The 26,703-nt window shown below is 39.8% G+C and overlaps 2 protein-coding genes across 3 annotated transcripts in view; one reads left to right on the forward strand and one right to left on the reverse strand.

The window, feature by feature from the left end:
• Window positions 1-1,294: 1,294 nt before the first annotated feature.
• Window positions 1,295-9,371, reverse strand: ctr9 (CTR9 component of Paf1/RNA polymerase II complex). Its single transcript, XM_006780164.2, has 23 exons — window positions 9,204-9,371; window positions 7,813-7,911; window positions 7,226-7,465; window positions 7,022-7,139; window positions 6,851-6,940; window positions 6,276-6,532; window positions 6,066-6,173; window positions 5,748-5,984; window positions 5,420-5,638; window positions 5,032-5,215; window positions 4,857-4,945; window positions 4,579-4,764; window positions 4,285-4,372; window positions 4,047-4,195; window positions 3,829-3,945; window positions 3,600-3,745; window positions 3,444-3,515; window positions 2,956-3,091; window positions 2,668-2,823; window positions 2,433-2,575; window positions 2,248-2,344; window positions 2,020-2,132; window positions 1,295-1,929 (listed from the first exon to the last, which is right to left on the reverse strand). The coding sequence occupies exons 1-23, from the start codon at window positions 9,246-9,248 to the stop codon at window positions 1,542-1,544; spliced, it is 3,477 nt and encodes a 1,158-aa protein (XP_006780227.1). The 5' UTR covers window positions 9,249-9,371; the 3' UTR covers window positions 1,295-1,541.
• A 982-nt stretch (window positions 9,372-10,353) lies between these two features.
• Window positions 10,354-26,703, forward strand: part of irag1 (inositol 1,4,5-triphosphate receptor associated 1) — a 36,781-nt gene continuing 20,431 nt past the window's right edge. The window contains exons 1-18 of one of the 2 annotated variants that reach the window (XM_006780165.3): window positions 10,354-10,372; window positions 10,461-10,580; window positions 10,677-10,857; window positions 11,230-11,294; window positions 11,377-11,437; window positions 11,531-11,689; window positions 13,578-13,695; window positions 13,801-13,851; window positions 13,933-14,010; window positions 14,086-14,142; window positions 14,224-14,283; window positions 14,391-14,446; window positions 16,730-16,823; window positions 16,904-17,032; window positions 17,103-17,182; window positions 17,446-18,154; window positions 18,877-19,024; window positions 22,978-23,006. In XM_006780165.3, the coding sequence (XP_006780228.3) occupies window positions 10,354-10,372; window positions 10,461-10,580; window positions 10,677-10,857; window positions 11,230-11,294; window positions 11,377-11,437; window positions 11,531-11,689; window positions 13,578-13,695; window positions 13,801-13,851; window positions 13,933-14,010; window positions 14,086-14,142; window positions 14,224-14,283; window positions 14,391-14,446; window positions 16,730-16,823; window positions 16,904-17,032; window positions 17,103-17,182; window positions 17,446-18,154; window positions 18,877-19,024; window positions 22,978-23,006 (2,214 nt within the window). Of the gene's footprint in view, window positions 10,373-10,460; window positions 10,581-10,676; window positions 10,858-11,229; window positions 11,295-11,376; window positions 11,438-11,530; window positions 11,690-13,577; window positions 13,696-13,800; window positions 13,852-13,932; window positions 14,011-14,085; window positions 14,143-14,223; window positions 14,284-14,390; window positions 14,447-16,729; window positions 16,824-16,903; window positions 17,033-17,102; window positions 17,183-17,445; window positions 18,155-18,876; window positions 19,025-22,977; window positions 23,007-26,703 lie in introns of those variants that run through there. The other variant, XM_087839280.1, reaches the window with a different exon arrangement.

Below are 26,703 nucleotides of genomic sequence, written 5' to 3' on the forward strand. Positions count from 1 at the left end.
GTCGTTTGAATAAAGTGGATTCATTGTCACGTTTAAAATGATTTGAGGTTTGTGATATGACACATTATCCTGCTAGAAGGAGGTATGTGGGTACAATGTTTCCTACAGGAATGGACATGGTCAGCCACCATACAAAGGCTGTGGTGTTTAAACAGTGTTTAGTTGGTACTAAGGGGCCCAAAGTGTGCCAAGAAACTATCACACACCCTCAGACGCCTTAACCATTGATACAAGACAGGACGTATCCATGCTTTTATGTTTACACCAAATTCTGACCCCATCATGTAGCAATGTAGCTGAAGTGGAGACTAATCACAGCAGGCAATATTTTTCCAACCTTTTATTGTGTAATTTTGGTGAGCTTGTGGGAATTTTAGCCTCAGTTTCCTGTTCAAGAATGGCATCCACTGTTGTCTTGTACTGCTGTGGCCATTAAGACATGAAATGTTGTGTTTTCAGTGATGACTTTATGTTTACTTTGCCTGCAACAGGTACTTTGAATCACAACTGCCTTGCTATTGCCTCAAAAAAACCTGACCTCAGATATCAACAAAGCAGAGAACCATCACTCATTGCATGTGTCCTTTTTTGGGGGGGTGGGGGGGACATTCTCTTTAAACCCTCGAGATGGTTGAGTGAGAAAATCCCGGCAGTTTCTGAAATACTGACACCAACAACCATGTTACATTCGTTCTCCATTTTCATGCTCAATTTGAACTTCAGTGGGTTGTCTTGACTACATCTACAAGCCTAAATGCACTGAGCTTCCTGCCACGTGATTGGCTGATTGGATAGTTGTGTGAGTTGAACAGCTGTACCTAACAAATCAGATGGTGCCTATTGCAGGTTGAATTGTTATGACTTTTACGTACTTGCTACATGTTTGTCTATATTTTTGGTGATTTGTCTTCATATACATAAGTAAAAACAATGTTAAATCGAGTGTTTCTCTCAGTATTTTATCAACACCACCTTACCAAAAATGTAAAACATAAATAAAATATGCCTGTACTTGCATGACAAATTATGACTGTGGAGGAAATAGAGATGAAAAGATGTGGTATGAACCCATTGTTAGTATGAATGAATAGTAGTCTTATTGAACATCAGTGTAACCAGGCATAGCAGTCAACAATTACAGTGATGTGTCGACCTGATTTAACTCAGCAGGTGTTTGATCACATCACGATGCCCCTGCTGTCGAGCACAAGTATAGGACACCTTTTTTAATGCTCTACTGTGGTTTACAGCCCCTGCACACCTTACCGGTACTTTTCAAAGGCAAATAAACATCTGTACAAAATAAGCAATAAGTTTTTAGGTTTTTTTTTTATTTAACTTTTTTTTTTTTCTTTACACATTTTAGCAAATTTTAACAAAACATCGAGAAAAGAAATTCCCAGTAAAACGTGACCAAAACGCTATGCGCAAAAACAGAAAAAAAATGATCATACGGACAGAAATTCTGCTTTTATTTCAAACAAAAATGCAGATGTTTAAGAGTTTTCTCAGCGTTACATGAGTCTGGGTGATGTGAAGACTTAATCACTGTCATCATCTTCGTTGTTGGAGGCCTCCTGCTCGGAGCCATTGTCAGAGCGGCGTGGGGAGCCCTCGTTGTCCGATCCCGCTTCAGATCCTCGGTCCGATGCCGGAGCAGGTGATCCAGCCCTCGATTCGTCATCTGATCCCGACCGACTCCTCTTGCTCTCATTGTCCGACTGTTCAGAGTCAGACTGCCTCTGCACCCTTCTCTTCTTCACTGGACGGTCACTGCCAGATTCGTCATCGTCAGAGCCGGCGGAGCGCCGAGGGCTGCCTGCCTCACTACCAGAGCGGTTACGGCCGCCGTCGGAGTCGCTGTCAGATGCAATGCGCTTCCTGTGGCCGACTTCATCGTCAGATCCCGAACCACTGTCTCTTTGATGTCTGGATGGGAGAAAGAGCGCCATGAGGTTTGTGTCAAATAATGTTTTCAAGGCTTCTTAATACTGTAAAAATCTCACATTAAGCTTTTACCTGTCTTCTGCTATTTTCAGTCCATCCTCATCTGAGGAGGACTCAGAAGACGAAATGATAGCCTTGGATTTGATCTTTCCTTTAAGAGACGGTGGCAGACGCTCAGGCTGAGGCTGCAATGAGAAAGATGTTACAATTCTAAGAGAAACTGGAGCTGAAAACTGATTTTGTAAATTGTGAAAACTAATTGAGACAGAGAAAAAACAGCAAATAATGACTAACGCGGACCTTCTCAATCTTCTTGCGTCCTTCTTTGGGTTTACGCTGCTTCTTGGGTCGTGACGTTCCTTCCTCATCGCTGTCATCTTCTCCTCCTTTAGCAGGTCTGCAACACAAAATTGAATCCCAGAATCTAAATGTTGTGCTCTGCAGCCAGACTAAACAACATTTTGCATTCACTGCAGAACACTTACCTCCTCTTCTTCTTCTTCCTCTCTCCCTTCTCATCCTCCTCCTGTTCGCTGCTACTGGCCTTTCTCTTCTTCTTCTTCTTCAACGGCAGGTCCTCGTCAGACTCGTCATTAACAAAATCGTCCATGTCGCCTCCTTTCTTACGCTTGGAGAGAAAAACAAAATAAAAAGTGTTAACCACAATGCATTAAGTGCAGTTTAGAGCTCGCTGCTGGGTTTAGCAGTATTAACACTCACACGTCCTCCTCCACCACTGCTGCCCTTCTTCTTTTCTTTGGGCATTTCCTTTGATCCCTCTGCAAAGGTCAGCAGGTTCTTGGTCTTTTCCACATACAAAGCTCTCTGCTCCAAAAGCTTCTTCTGCTCCTCCACTTCTCTGTTCCTCTTTTCCTCCTAAAGAAAGTTAGTTATTGAGACAACCCAACAGATGACTGATTAGTTTATTTAAAAAATGAATCACAGTCAGACATTATGGGCAAAATGAAACACATCATGGCGATTACTTTAAAAAAAAAAAAAAGGTACCTGTTCCTTTAACAGCTGTTGGCGCAGCAGGTCTCTCTCCTGCTCTTGTTTGGCTCGAAGCTCTTTCTCCTCCTCGTCCTGCTTTCTGGCTCTAGCTACATGGTACTGAGCTTGACTCAGCAAGTCAGAGCACTGCCTGCATTCCCAAAACACACCAATATTCCAAATTAGGTTACAAAAGACACCAAACACAGCACCCCCCAAAAAAAGCTCTTTAAATTAAATTAAAGACTGATAGAAGTACTGCCAAATTATCACACTCCATTTCAAACTGGTCTATCTACTCTTGGGTCTGTATGATGTCAGTGGGAACCAGATCCACACCACAACCCCACAAACCTGCTGTTTTATGAGGGGCAGCCAATCAGAAGACTGGGGGTCAGAAAGAAGCTAAAACAATCTGTGGATGAGCTAAAAGGCTGCACTGACCCAGGATCAGTATAAACTAAATAAGGAATATTTTGAACTGTGAAACAACTCAGACTGACCTGGCCTCAGAAGCAGCGAGAGCGAGGTCAAACCTCATCTTGTCTCCAGCCTTGCTGAGGTAGCTGAAGTACCTGTGAGGGAGATGACACTGCAGGATTAGTAAAGGACGGCCAGAGGAAGAGACAGGGAGGTGGGAACATAAATCAAATCTTTACCTGTGAGCCAGTTCCAGCTCTTTGACAGCACTGAGCACAGCCTTCAAGTTGCTCTTCTCATCTTTAAGCACAAGGGTGGCCAGTCTCTGAAGCACCAGGGCCACATTAAACATCAGCACTGTGTCATTGGGCGCCACGTGACGGGCCTTGATGTAGGAACATCAGAAAGACAGAGTTACACTTCCCCCCACACTGCAGAATGAAGCATAAGCCTCTGATTTCATTTTACCTTCAGAAGCATCTGTTTGCACTCTTGCAGTTTGCCACATTTAAAGAGCGCACGTGCGAGGTAAAGCAGCACCTCTGTGTTCTGATATTTGTAAAACTTCTTCAGGCAGTTCTCGTACTGTCAGACAGAGAAAAAAAACTTAAATGGAAAAAGCAAAGGAGAAAAATAACATAGGAAAGACAAAAACTGTAACAGTTTAACACAAGTGAGGCGTTTACCATCTGCACAGCGCTGATGTACTGCTTCTGCTCCACGTAGATGTGAGCCAGATTTAGCCACACATCACTGATTTCGGCTGTGGCCTCCCTCACCTGCGCGAAAACATCTCGCGCCTCTCTGAAGTAGCCCTTGTGGGCAAGGACAGCACCTAGACATAAAAATATGTGCATATACTTAATGCAAAATACACACAGCAGAACAGATAAAAAAGATAAGAGAGACTGAAGAGTGGCTGACCGATGCCATTGGCGGCATAGAGGTTCTTGGCATCATTTCGCAGGACTTGCTTGTAGATTGCCAGGGCTCGATCTTGGTGTCTCTTTTCCTGCCAAGACATTTATCACCAGCGAGCACATGTTTTACTCAAGTGCCTGCACATAGCTGAACTTTGTAACAACTATGCTAACCAGCTGCCTGTGTTTATTTAGCAATAGCATTCAGTGAACTGCTCTGCTGTTTTACAAGTGTTCTTTAAGCTCTCTCACACAGTTAAATATTCAATCGGTGTCCCGACAGCAGGTTTCCACGTACCTTTTCACGGTCTCTGGTGGGCTGGTGCAGCGTCTGTAACCACACGTTACCCAGAGCCAGCATGGAGTAGGTGTCGTTCTGCGTGGACGGCTGCTTGAGAATACGTTCAAACTTCTTTTGACCTGGACCCCACTCCTGTTTGGCCAGGTGAAGATTTCCTATCAGGGACCAGGCATCCGGGTGATCCTGCAGAACAAATATCACTTAATGGAAAAAGGAAAAAAAAGAGTTTTTGCAGCAGACTTTGTCTATCGATGACATTTAACACCAGGCTGTACCTGATTAATCTGAAGAGCTTCTTTGAACCAGTCGGAGGCTTCGTAGAAGTTTCCTTTGTCCCGAGCCATCGCTCCAAGACGCAAATAACCTGCAGGCCAAAATAAACAATCACAGAGTGGAAACTTGTTTTTTTTTTTCTTTTCATAGGCTCATGTTTTATCGATGCATGCTTACAATCCACATAGTTGGGATGTTCTCTGAGGATGTTTTTGTAGAGTTTCTCGGCTTCGTGGAATTCACACATCGCCTCGTACAGACGGGCCAGATTGTAGGAGGTGGTGACAGAAATGGCATTGTAGTAATGCTCGTCATGCTCTCCTTCGGCTTTGGCTCGTTCCAGAGAAGCTAGAAAATATTTCTGGTGGGAACAAGACATGACCCCGTCTTGAATTAGCTCTACTATTTATACAGAGTTATGTACACTCGATGATCAGTAAATACCACAGGCATCCAGTAATATTCTGCAGTTCCATATTAACTGAATAAATTCCCAACTAAATGAAGCTATACTTGGTTCAGGAGCTCTCAGGTTAAACTGCATTTATGGTATATTATTAGCTACCTTGGCTTCCCCTAGGTTGCCCAGTCTGAAGTGCAGAGCCCCCAGGTTGTTGAGAATCTCGGGGGGAACGTCGGCCTGCACCTTCTCCTGCAGGATGCGCGTAGCTGTGCCGTAAGCGGACAGCGCTCCTTGGATGTCTGTCTGCTCCAGAATTTGTGCCAGCTCAATCCACGCCTCCACATCATCTGGGTACTGCTCTGTTACTTTCTTCAAGTGCCCCTATGAAACAAAAACAGTGGAATATATCCAGTAACCATTAAACATATTTATCAAAATATGTCTGGCACAATTTTCCAAGCTATGAGATAAGTGACATGAGAATACACACTTTTGCAATGTCTCTTTTTTCCTGATCGTCAGACGTTGCATAGAGAGACCCAAGGATTTTCATAGTCTCATAGTTGTTGGGGTAAGCCTTTAAAACCTTTTCAAAGCACTGCGCTGCATTTTCTTTGTCTCTTCGATATACATACATCTGCCCCAGGCCGAAGAACGGCAGCACAAAGGTGGACGAGGCAAACTGAGTGGCTTGGTAATAATACTGAAACGCTTGGTCGTAGTCCTCCTGTGGAAGAAGAAAGCACAGATATGAATGGCGACCTCAGTAAACAATAACAAGCTTGCACGCGGCTGGTTGGGATCGTACCTGCACGTGAAATGAGCGAGCTAACTGATAGCAGCTCTCAGCCTGCATGGCCTCAACTTCGGTGTTGTGGAAAGCGTGCAGAGCGAGATGCTGCACTTTACTGTAGTCCTGAGAGGAAGCAGAAAGCACATAGGCACAAAGAACAGTTAATAACAGCGAAAGGCTAAAACGTATATTTTCCCCGCATTTCAACAACACAGCCGTGATTACCTTTTTGAAGAAGAAGTGGTTGGCGAGGTGGTTGAGCACCATGGGGTTGCTGGGGTCGATGGTGTAGGCCCGCGAAAGGAGCTGCACTCCGTTCTTGATGGAGTCTGCCTCTTTGTTGTTGAGCTCTAAAACAGCCAAACCAACGAGCGCTCCCACACACTTTGAATTAAGCTCCAGGGCTCGACCGAAAGCCAAACGAGCCTTCTCCAGTTTGTTGAGCTTGACGAAACAGTGGCCCATCCCCAGCCTCACCTCAGCTACACAAAAACAAGACAAAGAACAAGTTGGGAACATTCATTTTATAACCAATATGAGTGTAGGGCAAATATATTATCTGCGGTCCTGTGTTTTTAAAATCAAGGATCTTCTGTTGATAAATTGTATTTATGTTTAAGTTAACAATGAAGTGGCTCATTACCTACATCTTTGCCACATAAAACATGAACATACTGTCTCCTGTTGCTGCTGCAACAATAATAATTTCATTGTAATATTGATGATGATGATAACAACAATAATAAATGAAATACAGGCATGCGGGGACTGTTTAAAGACATTACATGTTATTGGTTTACCTGGGCAGCCGGGGTTTGTACGCAGAGCCTTTTTGTAGTATGCCAGTGCTCCTCTGTAATCCTTTTTATTGAAGGAGATGCAAGCCTTACCTGTTTAACAACAACATTGTTATTACTTCAGCCAATCAGTGTAGTGCATTTCAGTCCTACACTGTTTCATATTCAAGTTACCAAGCAAAGCAGGGATGTTATTAGTGGACTGGTTGAGGACAAAGTGGAACTGAGCATCGGCCTGGTCCATCTTGTCTCCTTCCAGCAGGCAGAAACAGGCTCTTCCCAACAAATGGTTCTGATTGAGACAACAGCATGTTCAATTTACTTGAAATGCAAGAAACATAACCTCATTTATTACCTGCTATGCTACTTTTTTCCTACCTGATCATACATGATGATCTTGTCTGCCATAGTATACAGGAGCGTAGCCTGTGTGATGAGCTCTTTCTTGGCATCTTTGTTTTTCTCTTTACGTGCTTGCTGGACATAGTAAGCTGCCAGTGTGTCCAGACAGGTCATCTGGTCTTTTTCGTGGTCTCTGTAGTCGAGGTTTCCATCAATACGTGCTGCCTCTAAAAGCTTTACAAAGTCCTCTGTTTTGCCCTGTTTGTAGTACTCCAACTTAAGAAGAAATAGAAGGAAAACTGTCACACTCGATTGGATTTTCACATTGTTTGTACACGTTTCATCAAATTAACATTTATACACACATCAGTTAATGCAGTACTTAATCTGAATCTAACAACTACCTGATCTACAAGAAATTTACTGTTTATTAAGGTTACTTATTGAAATTTTCTGGTTCTCAAATGTGCGATTTTGCTTCTCTGTCGCATCTTTCTATTTTGGGTTGAGAAAACAAAATACTTCGAGCTGTCACACTGACGTTTGGGATAAACTGAAAAAAGAGCTTAATCATTATTTGCAGAACAAAAACCACGAAGTCTAAGGCCGATGTATCGACTCACCGCCAGAGCAATCCAAATGTGCAGCTGCGTGTGCTCCTGCTTCAAGATACTGATGACCTCATCTCCTTCAGGAAGTTGGTCGAAGTCGAGCTCGATGACCTGGAAAACACAAATATGTATGTATGTTATTACAGTAAGTATCTCAGCATGCATGGTGTTGCCAGTGGAAAAACATATCTATGCAGATTATATGTGCATTATATTATTTTATTGTAATAGTAGTGTAAATCCTGACACATGTATCACTTCAGAGTGTTATGAATTAGAAACTGGAAACTTTGTTACGCACTGCAAGAAAACCATCTGCATCTTAATGTGGCAAAGACTAAGGAACGGGTTGTGGACATGAATAGGCCAACAACTCCAGCGACCCCCATTTCCATCCATGGGGTCTGTGTGGAGACGATGGGGGATTTCAAATACCTCGGTGTTTACACTGATTAAAAACACAGAAGTCCTCTACAAGGAGAATCAAACTTGTCTTTACTGTCTAATGAAGAATGTCTCGGAACTTTAATACTTACGGGATGATGCTCCCAATCTTTTATGAGTCTGTGCTGGCCAGTGCCATCCTCTATGCACAGAACCCAGAGACTGATAACCATGCCTACCTGTGGCCATCAGACTTTATAACTCTGTACTGTACATATTGTTGCTTTAACTTTGGAATATTTGATTTTAATTTTACATTAAAAATGGTTTCCATCTTCTCTCTTGCATATTTTCTATTTTAACAAAATATGTTTAACAAAACAAACATTTTGCATTTAATTCTTCAACGTCAGTTTGTTAGGTAGATTTCACTTGACCTACACAATTTAACAGAAAAACTTTGCAGCTGCAAATGCTTACAAGGTTCAATAAATGCGTTGGTTATACTGATCAATGCGTGTTTCACCAATTTTAAAAATATTTATTCAATGTAAAAGTCTTCATAAGGGACTATTACTGGCATATGTTTCTAATATATTGTCCACTCCTAACGCAGCCTAAACACTAATGCAACCGACTGCCTGCAACTACAACACATCTGTCACAAATTCGGTGATGTGTTGAAATACCACAACGCTTATCAGGCTCTTAAATTAAGTAGAAAACACCCCAGTAGAATTTAATGTTTACTGCACCACGAGAACGGCGACGACAAAACATCGCGATAAGTAAGCTTTGCACAGGCGCCGAACGCATATTTAAGGAGTTGGAACAGTTGACAAGCATTAAAATGTCACTATGTTTAAACTCCAGATTGCAAACAAATACACCAGGCTTTCGTTACAATGCCACTCTGTAAGCAGGTACACAACATCAGCTCAGGCTATCCGCAGTTAGCTTAAGTGGCTAACAGCACAGCTAGATCCTCTTAGTGAAAACAGGTTCACGGAAGGATTTACCTCATCTGTGTCCCGTAAAGGGATCTCGATAGAGCCTCGAGACATCTTGAAAGAATAACCAAAACGACCCGAAGCTAGATTTATCTAAAAAAAAAAAAGTTGTAAAAATAAAAATACAATTTCTTCCACCCGTTGTCTGCTAGTAGCTACTTCATGCTTCCGAAACACACGGATGGCGCAACTGAAATTATGTCCGGGCAGAAACCATAAATACTATGACTGTAGAAAAAAAATACAGTCATTACTATAACTCAAAGAGAAACTGCCACAAAAAAGACGAATTTAGTTAACAATGGGAGAGCCATCACTTACAATACAATAAAACAATAGTGTTTTTATTGGGAATAATCTGCCACACACACAGTCACACTGGAAGGTAGTGGGATTTTACTTCCTACATTTGCTGAATTCAAAGGGGAGACTGTGCATTTGATGCGTTAAACGTGTGAATTTAAATTTAAATTTACTGTGTGCATCATTGTCACAAACCTCTCCAGAGCTGCATTTTGGCAAGCAGTGGCAGTGGGAGGAGGGTGTGAAGGGAGGGAGGCTGAGGGGATGTCAGCTGGTTTTGATGTGAGTACTGAAAACCAAAGAAGCACCTTGAAGACCTCACAGTATTTCAGAATTAAAGAGTAGAAGACAAACGATAAGGTGATGCTTCTTACTGAATAATTTTCTTTACAGAAAACCTTTCCGGACTGAAAAGTAAGATTTTTTTCTGACTTGTTTCTGTTTAAAAATAAATGTTTAAAGGCTATATGAGATAAGACCAAACACATATGTGTCTTCCAATCTAACTGTAAACCATATGAATTGTCTTCCCTGCAGGAATCTTCAGAGGTGGAAATTTGGTTCACGTGAAAGTTCTTTAACACAACTGTACTGTCTGAAAACCTGCATTTATTAACTCATTTTTTATGAAGACTGGCTAGATTTAGTTTCTAAAAATCATCTATGTTCAAATTTGCATCAAAGATAATATGTAATTTCAATTTATTTTCAATTTTATGATATTAGTCTGTTAGTTTTAGCCTTCAGACACAATGCACAAAGTTAAAAATGCATTTGTTTATTTAAATTTCAGGTCATGCAGGGACATGACTGTCCAGCATAGTTGCTCTCTGTGGCTTCAGGAGAAACAAACACAATGTCTGACGACAATAATGGTGAGTGTTTCAGTTTATCCAGTATTAGTATCAAACAAGTATACAGCATATTCATTTCTTTTTCTAACATTTTCTAACACATGTAAAGTGTGGGAGACATCTGGCTGTGGGATGAACGATGTGTTTGAGGACAGCAAACACACAAGCGGATTATCTGAACATGAACTCCTTGACATCGTGTATGATACGTGTAATAGCAGCAAATCAGGTACACAGATGGACTGAATTTCATTTAGACAAAAAAAACGGTGCAGTAATGGTGTGACGTCTTTTTCATTTCCTCCTTTTCCCCTCTTGCCTTCAGGAGAAGTGTTAGCCTCTACCATTTTTGAGTATCTGCACACCATGACTGCTCAGAGCCCAGGGCAGGACAGGCTGGCTGCCCTGCAACGGCTGCTTGACCCTGACTGTCAGGACCCACATGTGAGCAGAGAGACGTTTCACTCCACCATGAGGACGTGGATCACCCAGTGCAGCGAAGACAGGTGAAACTTAAACTCTACACAACTCTCTTATTAGAGACGTTATGCAACCTTGGCATTACATCTAAAGCTTCATATCCAATTATATATTTTGTTACTACAGATTAAAGTTCCTAACAGTATATTTTAATTTTGACTTTTTTTAAAGTTAGCTCCACTTTAAATAATTACTTTTGCATGTAATCATCTAAAACAAAGGGAAGAATAATTTAAAGATGAAGGGATGAAGATGGTCTACCACAATGTCCATCACATTTTATCTTTTTTACAAACACAGCAGGCCATGTCCAGTTAAATGTATTTTTTCCCTACTTTTCTATCAATTAAATATTTTATTAATCAGCTGTGATATCACTCAGTTTTTCTGTGTTACAGTACTGATGAGGACAGCAGCCATGTACCTCGGCCAAACACATCTGAAGAGCCTGTAAATGCAAATGGTGTGTTTCTAGGTTTTATTCTGAGTTTTGAGACTCAGTTTATTAAATATGAAACAATTCATTACTCCTCATTTCCTTTCAGGGCTGGGTTTGTCATTTTGTCAAAGTGAAGAGACGTCATCAGAAGGCCAGCTGTGTTTCTGGTTGGATATTTTTTTTCTAGTTTAACCATTGCTTCTGTTTGCCTCCCTAATCAGTTTGATTTCACACATTAGTAACCATTTCTTTGGCTTCAGTGATGGAAAAGACCTGCCATGTACAGTGGCTGAACTGAAGCATGCCAACCGCAAACTTAGTGAGCAGAACAGTAGTCTGCTGAGGACTGTTTCTCAATGTGAAGACACAAACCTGCAGCTCACTCTGGACATCACTGAGCTGCGAGCAAAGCTGGTCAGGTGAAGAATAAACTAATTTCTTCCACAGTTTACTGCATTCCCAGCATGTAAGATTACACTACTGTAATAACTTCCAGCAAAAGCAGATTGTTTTATTATTCAAGTTTTATTATTCAACTATATCATATCATGTATTTTCACTTCTAAAGTGACAAACTGTGATCGGTAACAATGTAATAAACATCTAATGACTAAAAAATGAGCAGAAATACCAATACCAATCATTATAGACTGCACATATTTGATGTAGGTAAACTCTGGTTTGGACAACATGTATATTTTAACACATATATCTTAACTCTGAACATGATCAGTGCTCAGATTGCTCAGATTAACTTGTATCAAACTATTGTGAAACTAATAGATGTGAACTTATTCATATTAATAAGGCCAAACAGACACACCTTTGTGAAGTGAGTACATATTCAAAAGCATATTTAAACAAATAAGATAAACTCTGAAAACCAGCTATGGGTAGAAGTTCACATGAACTCATTGTGGGCACAAATGGTATTAATTTTGGGCTTTTAATGATTTCTCTGTACTGTTTTTTTCCAGGGTGGAATGATTGTACAGTGTGCATCTTTAATGACCAAAGAAGCAAGAACTTCATTTTCTCAAAATCCACACAGGGGCAAAATAATATAAACAGGCTCTAAATACATGTACATACACCACCATTAATGTTTGTTTAAGCATCTCTTAGCAAGTTTCACCTCAACTGAATCTTTCTGTAAGCATCAACAAGCTTCTGGCAGGATATTTGACTATGCTTCTTAGCAGAATTGGTAGAGTTAATTTAAATTGGTGGAAGGGATGAAGTGAAGATGACTTGCCAGACTCTTTTGGTACCATCAACAAGCTTCTGATAAAATTCTGGATGGAGATTTGACTTCTTCTTGGCAGAACTGTTGATTAATTTAAATTTAAAATTTAAATTTAAATTTAAGTTAATTTAAAATGATTGATTTCGAGGCCCCATTTTGGAGTGCAGTCATACATTTTCAATAGGTTTACGGTCATCGCTTTGGGAAGACCAGAAGCTTAATGTTTTATCCATTCCAAAAGAAATATTGATGTCTGTTTGGGATCACTGTCCTGTTTGAACACTGAACTCTGTCCAAGTTTCAACCTTGTAGCTGTTGATTTGAGATGAAGTTGAAGAATAGGTAGCCAGCCTTCTTCATCATTTCATCCATTTTCCACTACCGGTACCAGTGGTAGCAAAACAGCCCCAGAGCATGACGCAACCACCACCATGCTGGTGCTGTAAAACAAACCCCTTTTATGCTGATAAAGAGAAACTACCAGTTGTAGTCAATCGTGATCACTAATGAGAAGTTAACCGACCTTGGTGGTCTATATATATATATATATATATATATATATATATATATATATATATATATATATATATATATATATATATGTATGTATGTATATATAGACCACCAAGGTCTATATATACATCTCATTAGTGATCACGATTGACTACAACTGGTAGTTTCTCTTTATCAGCATAAAAGGGGTGTGGATTGATCCTGTGTGGATTAGAGAAAACTCAAGATAACGTTTAAAAAAATCCAAAACCCAATTCTTTTTTCTTAAAATTCTAAAGCCATAAAAAAATTTATGCTTCACAATCATTCCACCCACCATACATATATAACAAGCCCATTTCTTAAAAAACATCAACAACAAAATAAACATCAGTTACTTACTCCAAATGGCACAAATAGGCCCTTCAGACTTTTACTTAAGGAATCTTCTCATAGACACACATTTATTAATTTATTAATTGTTTGGTTTGTTCTTGTCAGTATCTTTTTTCATGTAGTCAGTCATGTAATTACCTTGTAATTTGCTTGTCTTGGTTTGTCATGTGCAGTGCTCAGAGGTCAGCAGTGAGAGTTAGATCTCTGACAGAAGAACTGGAGGAGACACGTCAAGCATTTAAAGAGGCCCGGGAGAAAGCCAGTCGGACCCAGAATAGCTGCTCCAAACTGGTATGTCAAACTCGCAGCAGTCCCACAGTGAAACTCTCTGCTGCATTTGGCTTATTTTATATGGCAACTATTTACATTTAAGTCTCTTTTTTTTTTGGTCTTCAGAGCAATGAGGTTGAATGTCTTCAGAGTGATATTCGAAGGCTTGAAGACAAGGTAATGTACATCTTGTGCGCTCTCCGTTATAAAAAATAAAGTTGATGTTTACATAAACGAGCATTTTTCATTTCCACACAGAATGAAAAACTCATCTTTGAGAAAACATGCTCTGAAGAAAGCCTCAACAAATTGAGGAAGGTCAACACTGAATTGAGGGTAAGAAGAGATGAGTGTAATTGTTTCTACACTGTAATGAGTTTGTGTTGTTAGTAAAAGCCTGTATGTTCACAGGCTGGAATTGAGGAAACTCTGATTATGTTGACACTGAGAGACAGAGAAATATCAAAGGTAAGTAAAAAAAAAAAATCCTAACAATAAAAGTTGAAATTGTCACATTTTAAATTTTTTATTTTAACTTTAACTGTCTAGAAAGACATTCTTATGGAAAAGATGAAGAATGCTCATGCGGAGAATCACAGAATGATAGAGGTATGTTTGATATTGTGAAGCTTAGAGTTGATACTTTAAATGCCATGACATCATATTGAATGCTAATCAGATATTACTAAAAAAATTCCTCTATTCCGGTGTTGTAGGGTCTGCAATCCGAGCTGATGAGATTACACGAACATTCAAACCAAGTTCTTCTGAGGTATTTTTAATTAATTGCTTATAAATGTAACATGGTTCTGACTGTTGCTTTCTCTTCTCAAAAGGGCTCCTTTTGAGATTCCTATGATTCTGAGAATTATAGGAGAATCAAGTTGAGCACAATACTACGCTATTCAACTGAGTGGCAAACTGTGTTATGATTTGCACTGTAGCTTTAAAAAGAGAGGATGAAAATCAGAGCAACAGAGACTGAGAAATCTCGACTCTCTAACACGAGTAATATCCATGTCTGGAAATAAAAGATGGATATAGCCAGCATAGCTTATCACTATGGTAATTATCACTATGGTATCACTATCACTATCGTAGCTACCAGCATAGCTCTCACTTTGAACCATCAATTTTGGCGTTACTGCATCCACAGACACAAGTAGCTCCTAATTGGGCAAAAGTAAAAATAAAAATGCTAGAATTTTACTCCCCAAAACTGGGGAGAGAATACAGACCTCCTGGACAGGCTGTTAGTAAAATTAGCTGTACATAAAACTTATTTGTCAGACAATTGCCTTAATAACGCAGCTAAAGGCACAAAATCCCACATCAGTTAGCCCACTAAGTAAGCTGATGTGCTAGCATAAATAATGCATAACTTTAATCCTTAATGGAATTAACCAAGCGAGTGAGTAGCTTTATTTTGATGGGCACAGATGCGACCAATCACGTGCAAAGAGCGACTGCGGTCATACCATTATGTGAAAGAAGGAAGGGGGGCAGACGTTCTGATGACAGGAAGTGTGATGGTATAGGCCAGGTTCACAGAGAGACAGGGGGAGCCAGTGTTGTGCCAAAAACTGATCGTGATTTTCTATGTTTTTGTTTGTTTTTTAAATCTAATGTATTTACTTATATTAGTAAATAGACTGTAATGATCAGGATTTATGAAGAGGTTATATATAAAATAAAGAAATTACTTGTTTTGGAAGTATCTTTATGATGTAATTGTACCCATATAATCATCGGTTCTGTCCTTTTTCGTCACTTCAAGTAAGTTTATAAAACTGTGATGTTATTTTTACCATTTCTGCTGCCCTCTTGGTTAGATCTCCTTAGAAAAACACATTTTTAATGTCAACGACACTTTTTAGCCCAATAAATAAAGGATATATAAAAGTCACTTTGCCAAAAACTGATTGCAGCAGGTGCTTCGCGATAGGAATGTTCTTTTTGGCTCTAAATTACTAGATGTTCTCCACAAGAGAAGCTTTGACAGATTTTTGACCGATTTTAGGTCAACAAGCCAAAACAGCTTAAATTCCATCAATAATTTTTTGGCAAATACCGGAAATCACTTTTTGGCACAACACCGTATTTTACTGCTAGCATGTCAGGAAAAGGTGAGGGAACGAAAACGAAAGAGGGAAAGCGTAAAATGAGCAGCATCTGGCTGGATTTCAATTATATTGGAAAGTGCAGAATCTATAAAATTAGGAACTGGCCTTAAGTGATCCCAGTTTTTATTTTCAGCCATTTTCCATCGTGGAGGACAAAAGGTTTCTAACTTGTCCGGGCCTTAAACCTCGTGTGTGTTCTCCCTAGTAGTGGTAATTGCACAAAAATAAGGTTTTTGAAAATACTGAATAAAAAATTGCTACCACAAAACTATGCCTCAGAGTGTCTCAATGAGTCTCAGAGACCTGAATGTGCAATTGAAGTCATTTCTAATTCTTAACTTGTTTGATCTGCTGCACACCAAAAACAAGAACAAGCATAAATTAAGGACTTTTATCTTTACTTTTATTACTTTTACATCTTTATTGATAACAACCATCTTATGGTCATTCATACTACACAAAGTAATTAATCAATAAACAATTACAGTTTCATTGTTTTGTTTTGTTTTACTTTCTACTACAGAAATTTCTTTCTATAACAAAACAAAACCAAAATCCAGCTACAGAAACTTTTGTGTAATTCTATAAAGTCCAGAGTTGTGCTGACAGATTGCTTTCTTTGTCACAGCAGAAAGGGAGATTTGATGGTTCGGCCCCCTTAGGGCCAAAGTGGGCTGCATGTGGCTTGCCATGAAAAATAAGTTTGACACCCTTGCTCTAAGCACATGCCACTTTCTATGTGAGCCGTTTGTCTATGGATTCCCTTTTGCAGCCATCCTCAACTGGCCATTTTGTGCAACTGCAGTTTTTGGCACTTATACACTGGCTTACTTTTTCAGGCACTGTGAATGTGAATCGAAAAATGTATAAATTATCTTAACAAAACACATGGTTTATGAATGAGTGATTTTTTTTCTGCTGAATTCTGACAGGTATGAAAGACACCGTATCAGCCCTCAAGGACTTTACAGTCGTGAGCCTCCAAACCATCGCTCTCTGCAGAGTGAGATGAAGGATATGCAGCAGGTCAGTAATGTTTGCTGCCTGCAGATTATCTTTTAACAGCACCGCTCATTTCACGTAGTTCATGCTTCCTTCATTTGCAGGAGTATCACAGAGCTTTAGATGATATAAGTCTCCCATCCCACACGCACAGCGACGATATTCAAAGCATCATCCAAAGGATCACGAGTGCAGAAATAGCTCACCTTCTTCACAATAAATATCTCGAGAGGGTGAGGATGATGTTCATTATAGCAGTAACGTACATATTAAGAAATCTCACTCGTCTTCTCTCACAAACAGGACTGTGCTCCTGTGGAAATGCAGGAGAGGCCTTTTCCTCAACAGCAACAGGCAAGAATCAAGCAGCAGCTTCTCAATGTGTATGTGATTTTTTTGTAACCTCCCTTTCTCCTCTTATGGTAACAGATTGGTTTTGGTTGATGTTAGTCTTTCTTCTGAGAAGCTAAGCTAATAAAAAGAGTGTCTGGTTTTTACAGTGTATTTATGGGCATCTCCATTACATAATCATACCAGTTACCATCTTCCGTGTGCAAGACCGTATCAGGGATAAGTGCACTTTTAGTACCCCTTAGTAACTATAGACATTACAGTGATGTTTATAAAGCTGTGGTGGTGGTTTCAGGCTGCAGGAGCTCGAATTGTACAAGTATGTGTGGGAGGATAAAGGGGAGAAGGTGGAGGATCAGCAGAGAGCCTGGGATAGGGAACAAAAGGAAAGTCAGAGTGGGAGCCAGATTCCCATCAAGGAGGCCAAGAAGGTGGCTGTGGCGAAGTGGTGGAAAGCCCTCAGCGTAGAGGGGGCTAAGGTCCGAAGTAAAGACATTAAGTCAATTCAGGAGCTCTCTGAGATGCAAGCAAAGCTCAGGGAAGCAGAGCAGACGATCACTGGTATGAGGGAGCAGGTCTGCCACCTGCAAGCATCACTAAGATCGTCACAGGAGCACACCGAGCAAAAAAACACCAATAGAGTTCTTCATACTGACAAAGGAAGCAATACAGAGAGAAAAGAAGACAGAACTGCGGAGAAAGAGGCGAGAGATCAGAAGGATGCTTCAGTGGTCACAGATCCTGTTAGTATCACAGACGGAGCAGCTTCAGAGCAGGACACCACAGACAGGCTTCTGGCAACCCTGAGGAGGATGGAGGCGATGGTCAACAACGCACTGGAGACTGCCCAGCTGGTGAGGAAGAGCGAGCAGAGGGTGAGCCAGGTGAGAGTGAGGATGGAAGGGATCACTCACAGGGTGGAGGAGGCTCTGGGGAGAGCTGCAAACACTGATGAGGAGCTAAACATGCTGGAGGCCAGGATCACAGAAAATGCTCCAACTCAGGTTTGTCTGTGTTAGAAACCCATCTCTGCTTTACATAAAATCAAAGTTAATTGTATCTTTATTGAAACCTTTCATGCACGAATTATGACAAGCTCAATCTGGATTTTTTTCTTAAGTATTTTTATTCATCTTTAGGCATGAAAAAAAGATTTTTGAACTTCATTTTTTTTAAACATGTACTTTTCAAAGAGTTTTTTACATGTTCAGGATATGGAGTGACACATCAGTGTCCAATGTAGTGGTTTATGTGCAAGTATACCATCAACACTGACACAAACACAAGACAACAGCCTTTGAATAGCTGTCCACTGTAGTGAGCACTATATATGAAAGGGTTAAATAAAATAAAACCACGTGGAAGAATTCCCACCAGCATGTTATAAAATATTTATTTCTAATCTAATGTATTATTTCTATGGGAAAATTGACATTTTATTGGTCAGTAGAATTTTACTCTTGTTGCTATTTTTACCTGCGCTGTGATCCACTGTTGGAAGTGGGTGATTCCAAACAACTTCCAAAAAAGAGCAATGCTCATTTATTTGCATTTTCTTTGGTAATGCAGTAGCACAACCAGCAGGATCACATAAACATTCTCACAGGATTTAGCAAAGTGTTCCACAAATTTTTCATGCGCACAGCCTTAAAGCCCATCACCTATTTTACTTGTAATCCAGTGGAAACAGTAGCAATCAGTTGTTTTTGTCTGTATTTTCCTGAAGTCTCCAGATCTAAATTTGCCAAATGATCATGAAGCAGATGCCAAACGGTTAACGGCTGAACCCGAGGAAGCGTGTGGAACAGAGCGTTCTCCTCCTGCACCTCCATTAAGCCCAGAAGTCAGTGAGCCTCCACAGAGGTCCATGAATGGTATGCATATCAGAGATCCATCATCTGTGTTAATGTGGTTCTGTTAGATGCACATTAATTAAAGCTACTTCCTTTTATAATGGCAATCCCTGAGGATGTCTGGAAATAAACTGTGCACACAGCAGCTGGTACAGTGAGGGGGAAGCGGAGAGCTCTGGTGGGAGTGTATGATATCTATCAAAATGGGGCATGGGGAAAAGCAGGGGACGTAGACTAATGCTTTATGTAAACACGCTGAAGTTCAAGTACTTTTTTTCTACAAACATATTTTTAGAGACTTGATGTCACTCTTAAACATTTCAGATAATCAAAAAATAATATAGGACAAATATCACCAAAGTAAATACAAAATGCAGTTTGTAAATGATATTTTCATTTATTAAAGGAAAAGGAGCAATCCAAACTTACCTCGCCCTGTGTGAAAAACTAACTGTCCCCTGTTTAAATCATGAATTAACTGCAATAAACTGCATTTTTTGGAAATCTGAGTTCAATGTCACCAACCCCACCAAAGGCTGATTACTTCCAGACCTGCTGAATCAAGAAATCACAATAGAAACCAAAGTAAAGCAGCTTAAAGGATCTCAAAAAGCAACACAGCATTCAGTGATCTAAAGAAACAACTGAGAAACAAAGTCAATGGCGTCTATCAGTCTGGAAAGGGTTACAAAGTCATTTCAAAGGCTTTGAATCACAGTGAGAGCCATTATCCACAAATAGAGAAAACCTGGAACAGTGGAGAACCTTCCCAGAAGTGGCTGATCTACCAAAATTACTCCAAGAGCACATCAACCACTCATCCACGAGGTCACAAAAGAACCAAGAGAAACATCTAAAGAACTGCAATCCTCTCATCTCACTGATGAGACTGATGAGTCCCGTCACGTCTGGCTTACATCATAACAACAGGCAAACACCGTGGTGGTAGTGTGATGGTCTCAGGCTGCTTTGCTGCTTCAGCACCTGGACGAGTTCTGGATGAGTTCTGTTCTCTACCAGAAACTCCTGAATGAGAATCTTCATTCATCAGCTCAGAGAGCAGGACAATGATCCCAAACACACCAGTAACTCTATGTCTTAAAGGGTTTGTAGTAGTCTCGTCTAGTCAAAGTCTGAACTTAAATCTGATTGAGATGATTTTGCACGACCTTAAAAAACATTCATACTCAAAAACCCTCAAATGTGGCTGAAGTAAAACTGTTCTGCAAAGAAGAGTGGGCCAAAATTCACCCCCAGCATGGCTCATGATCAGTTATCAAAGGGTGGTACATACAATTATTAGGTTTAGGAGTAGGTTTGCATTGCTTTTTCCCTTATGAAATAAAATCACAATTTACCAACTGCATTTTACATCATCTTAGGTTATCTTTGAATAATATTAAAATTTGTTTGATGAGCTGAAACATTTAAGTGTGAGAAATATGCAAAAAAAGAAGAAGAAATCAGAAAGGACACTGTATGTTACATACATCTGTTCACTAATGTGTACACTAATAACTTTCTACATGTATTATTGTGGTAGGTACTTTGGCCAAAGCAAAGGTCACTTGTGTCCCATCTTGTCAAGAAAGGTCAAATATTTCCACTTTCTGCTTTCTCAAAAACAAGCCAGTCTTAAATGTAACTGTTTATTAGTGATACAGAGTTTGGAGCTTGTAGAAACTCCTGTGAACCAGTGGGTGGATTTATATTTTCATGTGATGTTAAATGAACTTACAGTGTTTGCCTCAGTGTGCAATTGTTTATTTTATTCCCCCCCAATCTAAAGTTTATATTCCAGTACACTTATGGTTGTTTTTTGCTTAGCATATGAAACTGCATCCACACGGGCAAAGGCTGCGTCAGAATGAACAGTAAACACTTTATCTTACATGGTTATAAAGGTTATTCTGTTCTGTTTGACGTCTGTTGATTTGAATAGTGTGTAATAGTAAACTGTCACTATGAGGACGTCTCTTTTCTCTCCACATTCATACATGCACACATATAAAACTTCAATACAACTACAGACTATATGCCATATAATCTCTTTCTCTATATAACCTATATAATCCCTTTTACACCTTTTTGCTAGTTAGAACTGTTCTAAACTTCAAAACTTAACACAAACGTAGCTAAGAGAACAACTGAACACTCAGCTTCTTGCAGTGTATTTTAAGCGAGACGAATGCTGCACAACTGAGAAGTAGATCTAACTGAGAAGCTGACAGGAGTGCAGTCTGCACTCACTTATGTATTTTAATGAGTTACAAAATGCAGGAGGCCAAAGCTTACACGAGAAACTGGGACTGTGGTGGAAGGTCGCGCCAATAAGCTGAACTCACTTCTGCTCAGTTTATTTCTTTATTGGCTTCTTGGTGTGTTACCCTCGCACAACATCAGTGTTTACTAATGTCATAAATCAAGTGAAAAATGGTTAATTTTCGGTAAGATCAGACTTTTGCAACCAAATTAGCCTGACTAGCCATTAGAAAGAATGCAAGTTTCAACTTTATACACAACAACTTCCCATTTAAGTCAACTGCTTCGATCGTTTTATACAGTCTGTGGAAAGCTATGCCATATTTATCGTCTCATTTCTATAAACATGCAGGAATTATTTCAGTGTATAAAAACCATCTTGTGTTAAGGATCATATGTTAAACTAGACAATACACTTGCATGTGTATGACTAAAATCAGTGAAATTCATCCCACTGAGGAATAATCATAGCACTCCATCAGCTGGGGGTTTTATTGTGGACTGTATTGGTGAACCTGCTGAGCAACTCTCTATCATTCATGTCCAAAGTGCTGCTAGCGTGACTGCTGATTATAAACTAGCAAACAGTATGATTAAGAATAATAAATATTCAGGTTTTCAATGTCTCTGAGTGCTGCAGTGCCTGTGGTGGTGGCTGTAAAACTATTTTATACACTTTTCAGTCTTCCTAGAACTAATAAAGCATTGATCTGGGATACTAAATGAACACTAGGCATACCAACCTGCTTTTAAGTTATATGTCTCTGTTTAAAACAAAGCACAGTCAGGTTACTTAAAGCTTAAAGATCCCCTGAAGCCTGAATGTAAATAATTTAGAAAAGCAGTGGGTCTCTGTGCTCTGCTTGGTATGTGGTGGCTGTAAACGGTGCGCTCTTTCGCGGGGCAATCTTTAAGTGAGAGAAAGATGGCAAGAACAGCTGGAAGCTGGAGTGTGAATTCATTTGTAGGCAGGTTGAACTCTTCTTCCACTAATAGAAAGAATTTGATCTGGCGAGGAAAAAAGTCCAAGTTTTTTTTTCTCCCTCATGGACTTGTGAAAGGATTTATAAGGTAAATACTAGCTGTGAATGACTGTATTGCATTACGCAGAATGTTTCAGAGTCTGATTTGCACTTTTTCATAAGCTACAACTCAACAGCTGGAAAATAAAGCCAGTTGAGAGTGTTTCTAGTACTGTATCCCCCTTTGTGTCTTCTTATGCAGGAATAATACTTGTTCTTGTGCAGCTCTTTCATTACCTCTAAAGTAGAACTTTAAAGCTCTGAGGGTGCTTCTGTCTGAAAGTTGCTGATATTAAACCCTTTGCTTGGTATCAGGAGCCCCTAAAGCAGCAGACAAGAGCTTTCAACCAGCGGCTCAAACACCTCATGCACTTAAGACAGTTGCCAGGTTATTGTTGCCCCTAGTTATCGAGGTGGTTTGTGGGGAACGTACTTCCTGAAAGGGGTGTTACAGTAGTTCTGTCAACCTGATGAATATCATGCTGCTGGCAGCAGCCTCACAGAGCAGAAAACTCAATTTATTTCTTCCCTATTTGTTTTCTGTTTCTGTTTGTCTCTTTCACTCTCTCTCTCTGCATGTTTCACTTAGTCTTTTCTTTTTTTAACTCTCCCCTGACATTTGCATTGCACATGCTTTCCTGTTAAATGCAAATCAATCTGTTTTCTCTGTCTGTGCTCTGTTTCTCACAGGTGGCACAGGAGGAAGCAGCTACAGCACGGTAAGTAAGCGTTCCCTCTGTTCCATTACTGTAAAATGCACTATTGTTTTATATTTGAGAGGCAGAACTGAAGGTTAGGTGTGATTATTATGTCTTTTATGGTTTTTGAAGTGACTTGTGAGAAATGTGTATATATGTTAGGCTGCCAATGTAAGATAAAGTGTGACTGCTTCGTTTGACTACTTCGTTTTACTTCTAGCCCCTGCTTTAAAAGGGAAATAATAATATTTTTTTACTCTTTAAATAAACTCTAGTTGCCCTAAAAATAAGTGACAGCGTACTTTTATCTACTAATGGAACATGTAGAAGCAGGACACAAACATTTAATGAACCTAAAAAACCCTGTGCTATAAAGGTATAGTATCATGTTGTGATGCACTGTGCATCTAATCTAATCCCATTTAGTTCACTGTTGAACCATCAAACATACAAATATATTTTTTATAAAATATTTGTGTCTGCCATCTAGATGTTTGCAGTCAGAGTACCTAGAGCAGTGTTTCAGCAAAGATTTATCAAGTTTGGTCCACTCGTCTAGGAGGAGATAAGGAACATACAAACGTGCAAAATAGATGCATATGCTAGGATCGTTATTTTACGATAGCTGATGAGATACTGTGGTAAAATATGTTTCGGAAGAAGTATGCTTTCTTGTGGAGCTAGTTTATATTATTATGACTGCCTTTATTTTCTATTAAAGTTAACACTTATCTACTTAAAGTTACATAATAGCGTCTTATAAACTTGGTGGTGTATCATAAATGTCTTATATACTGGTTGTTTACAGCACAACCAGTATATAAGAAAAAAAGCTTTAAATAAAAACACATTAAAACCAGATAAAGTAAAGTGAGTAATATTCATCACTTGGCAAGGGGTAAGTAATGAGTAGGACGTCTCTGGCAGATGATAGGAAATTATACAAATGGTTGGCTTTAAATAGGGTTAAATGACTAGACTGTACATACAGCTGTTAGAAAAATGTATTTTTCACAGGACTCTATACAGACTTGCAAAAATGTAAGTATTGTTTCCAGAGGATTTAAGGAGGTAAGTCACAGCCAGGTGCTGATAATCAAATGACCTTGACTAATCGATCATCAGCATTTGTGAGCCTCTCTGGAAAAGTGGAGGCTTTGGCAGTTTGCTGGTCTCGAGCATTCAGGTGTGTGTTTACAAAATGCTGCGATCTCCAGTAAGTGGAGGTTCCAGCAAATTCACCCCAAGGTCAGACAGTACAATACTTCTCAGACTCTACAGGCCTCAGTTAGCATGTTAAATGTTAAAGTTCATGTCAGTACAATTAGATATAGACTGAAAGAACTGTGAGTTGTTTGAAAAGCCTCTTCACTCTAAAAAGAAGAGCATGGCTAAGGTTTGCAAAGCTGCATCTGGACAAACCACAAGGCTTCTGGAACAATGTCCTTTGGACAAATGAAAACATCATCATATTTGGGTCATGCAATGAGACAATGATCCCGAGCCCTGAAGTAAATCTACAAGAGAGTGGCTGAAAAAGAAAAGGTGTTGCAACCTGATGGAAATGCTGTGGCAAGGTGTCAGCAGAGCTGTGCATAATGCAAAATGCCCATAAACCTCAATGAACTGAAGCAACACTTCAAGATAAGTGAGCCATATTTCCTCCCCAACGATATGAAACACTGTTAAAGTCGTACATACTTCAAGTCATTGCTGCTAGAGGTACTTCTACAAGCTACTGAATCCTGGGGTGTACTTATTTTTTTATACGACGCCATGGAGTCACATGACTACACTTCTTACACGTATGCATTAGTAGGTACCAAAACTAATTACCACTCAGCAGAATTGATCAGGGTTGGTTTGAGTGGATAAAATTATAATCACAAGTTATTTTGTGACCCTTTGAAACACAGAATCTCCCCCCCACCCCAGGAGCAACCCTTATAGTAGTTAATTGTTTAGTCCCCAGATGCACTAAACAATTACCTGCTAAAAGGGTAAAATAGCAAATAGTTTGTCTGCAACAATAATCTGATCATTTATTTTAATTTATTTGTATACTCTAGTATCATCATCATCATCATTGCCTGCTTAATAAAACAGCAGAATGTTATTGGCAAAATAGCATTAAGATAATCATCGCAATAGTCGTATCAAATAAGGAAAACAGCTGACTTTTTATCACAAGTTCCTCCTTTCAACAACAGTTTCCTTCACACATGATTACTTAAGACTTAAGCCCATGTTAAATAAAAATTTTATGCTGTAATTTGCTGTAAAAGTCAGCTGTACTCATAAAAACAATGTGACTGCTGTCCTCTTTTTTTATCCCATCAAAACTCAAGATGATTTCAGCACTTTTAAGACAAAGTAGCAAAAATAACAGAAGCTTTGGAAGGGCAGTTTACTAAACATTAATGGACCTCAAGAGCCTGGAAGTGGATGCATGGATTCCTCCTAGCCAGCAGAGTAAACACAGCTCAGGCAGGCACAATCGATCCATCAGTTTCTCACAAACATGCAAACGTACCACAACATGCAAAAAAGTGTCGTACGCATCTGACAAAGTAAAAAGTGAAAAAATAACACACTTACACACACAAACTCTGAAGCAACTATAACATCATTTTGTATCTTTCTTCAGCTTTAAGTTAAGTTGAGGGATGATCAGGGGAGCAGCGGTCTGACACACACACACAAACACACACAGAGAGACACACACTGCACAGCAGCTCACAGAGCCCTTCTCCTTAAATGGTCAAAGCTCCCAGGAGTGAAAGAGAGGCTGCTGCTGAAAAAAGACAGGGAACAGAGGGGACGGGAGAAGGAAGGAGAAGCCCTGAGGGTAGAGGAGTTTTCTGAAGGAAAGGCTGAGGGTGACGCTTTGACTGTGGGAAGTCGGTCTGACTTGGAGAGATCAGCCGCGGTGTGTGTGTGTTTCTCTCTACAGCACTACAGCACCCAACTCAGGTAAGGTGCATGCTCTCTGTGGACAGGTTTAGATGATCGGCTGCAAGGAGCTATGAGGTCTATCCACAGTGGTGGACGCATGCAGTTTCAGTTTAGTTATGGTCTCTGCAGCTTTACCAAACATGTGCATGAATATTTGTGGGTAAATGATATTCTAGATAACTGTTGGTGTGAGTTTACATAAAGTGTTTTTTGTCTGCATGTGAAACTCTGTCTCATGTTTCCTACGCCTTCATATGTGACCATGCATTTTCTGAAGCCCGTGGATTTAGTCTGTTCCCTCATTTAAATGAGTGTATTGCCATCAATACATTTTTTCTTTCTGACACTTCCTCTGACTTGTTATCTCAGATTGCGACTGCGTGGTAACCACTTCCTCTGTTGGCCTGTGCTCTATGCTTCACGCAACCAAATTTTAAACAAATCTGGCGAGAGGGAATGAGCTTATGTAACAGGAGGAGGGGAGCAGGATGCCGGTACTTATTTCTCCCTCCACAGAAAAAGTGACCACTAAAGTATGCTGCAATATGAAGCTTCCTCATCAAATCAACAAGTACTTTTGTTTTACTTCTCTTTGTGCAAGTAAAGGAAAGAAGGCTTTAACTATTGCCACTCAGGCCCGTGTGTTCTGACCCCCCCCCTTTGCAGGAAATAATTAGAGTGATTCAGTTACTATGCAATATTTATCTCAGTCTCACGGTCTGCTGAAGAAACACCACACCATTTAACCTCCTGCAGAGTAGGT

Source organism: Neolamprologus brichardi, chromosome 1 (assembly GCF_056152115.1).
Source record: "Neolamprologus brichardi isolate AB-2024 chromosome 1, ASM5615211v1, whole genome shotgun sequence".
Classification (NCBI taxonomy): domain Eukaryota; kingdom Metazoa; phylum Chordata; class Actinopteri; order Cichliformes; family Cichlidae; genus Neolamprologus; species Neolamprologus brichardi.

Bases quoted from the DNA above. Each gene is read 5' to 3' on its own strand.
- ctr9 (XM_006780164.2), bottom strand. From the start codon at position 9,248: ATGTCTCGAGGCTCTATCGAGATCCCTTTACGGGACACAGATGAG. The intron at 4,373-4,578 runs GTACGTGGAAAC...ATGTCTTGGCAG, and splicing joins CCACCAGAGACCGTGAAAAG to GAAAAGAGACACCAAGATCG. The intron at 4,196-4,284 runs GTCAGCCACTCT...TTTTATGTCTAG, and splicing joins CTATGCCGCCAATGGCATCG to GTGCTGTCCTTGCCCACAAG.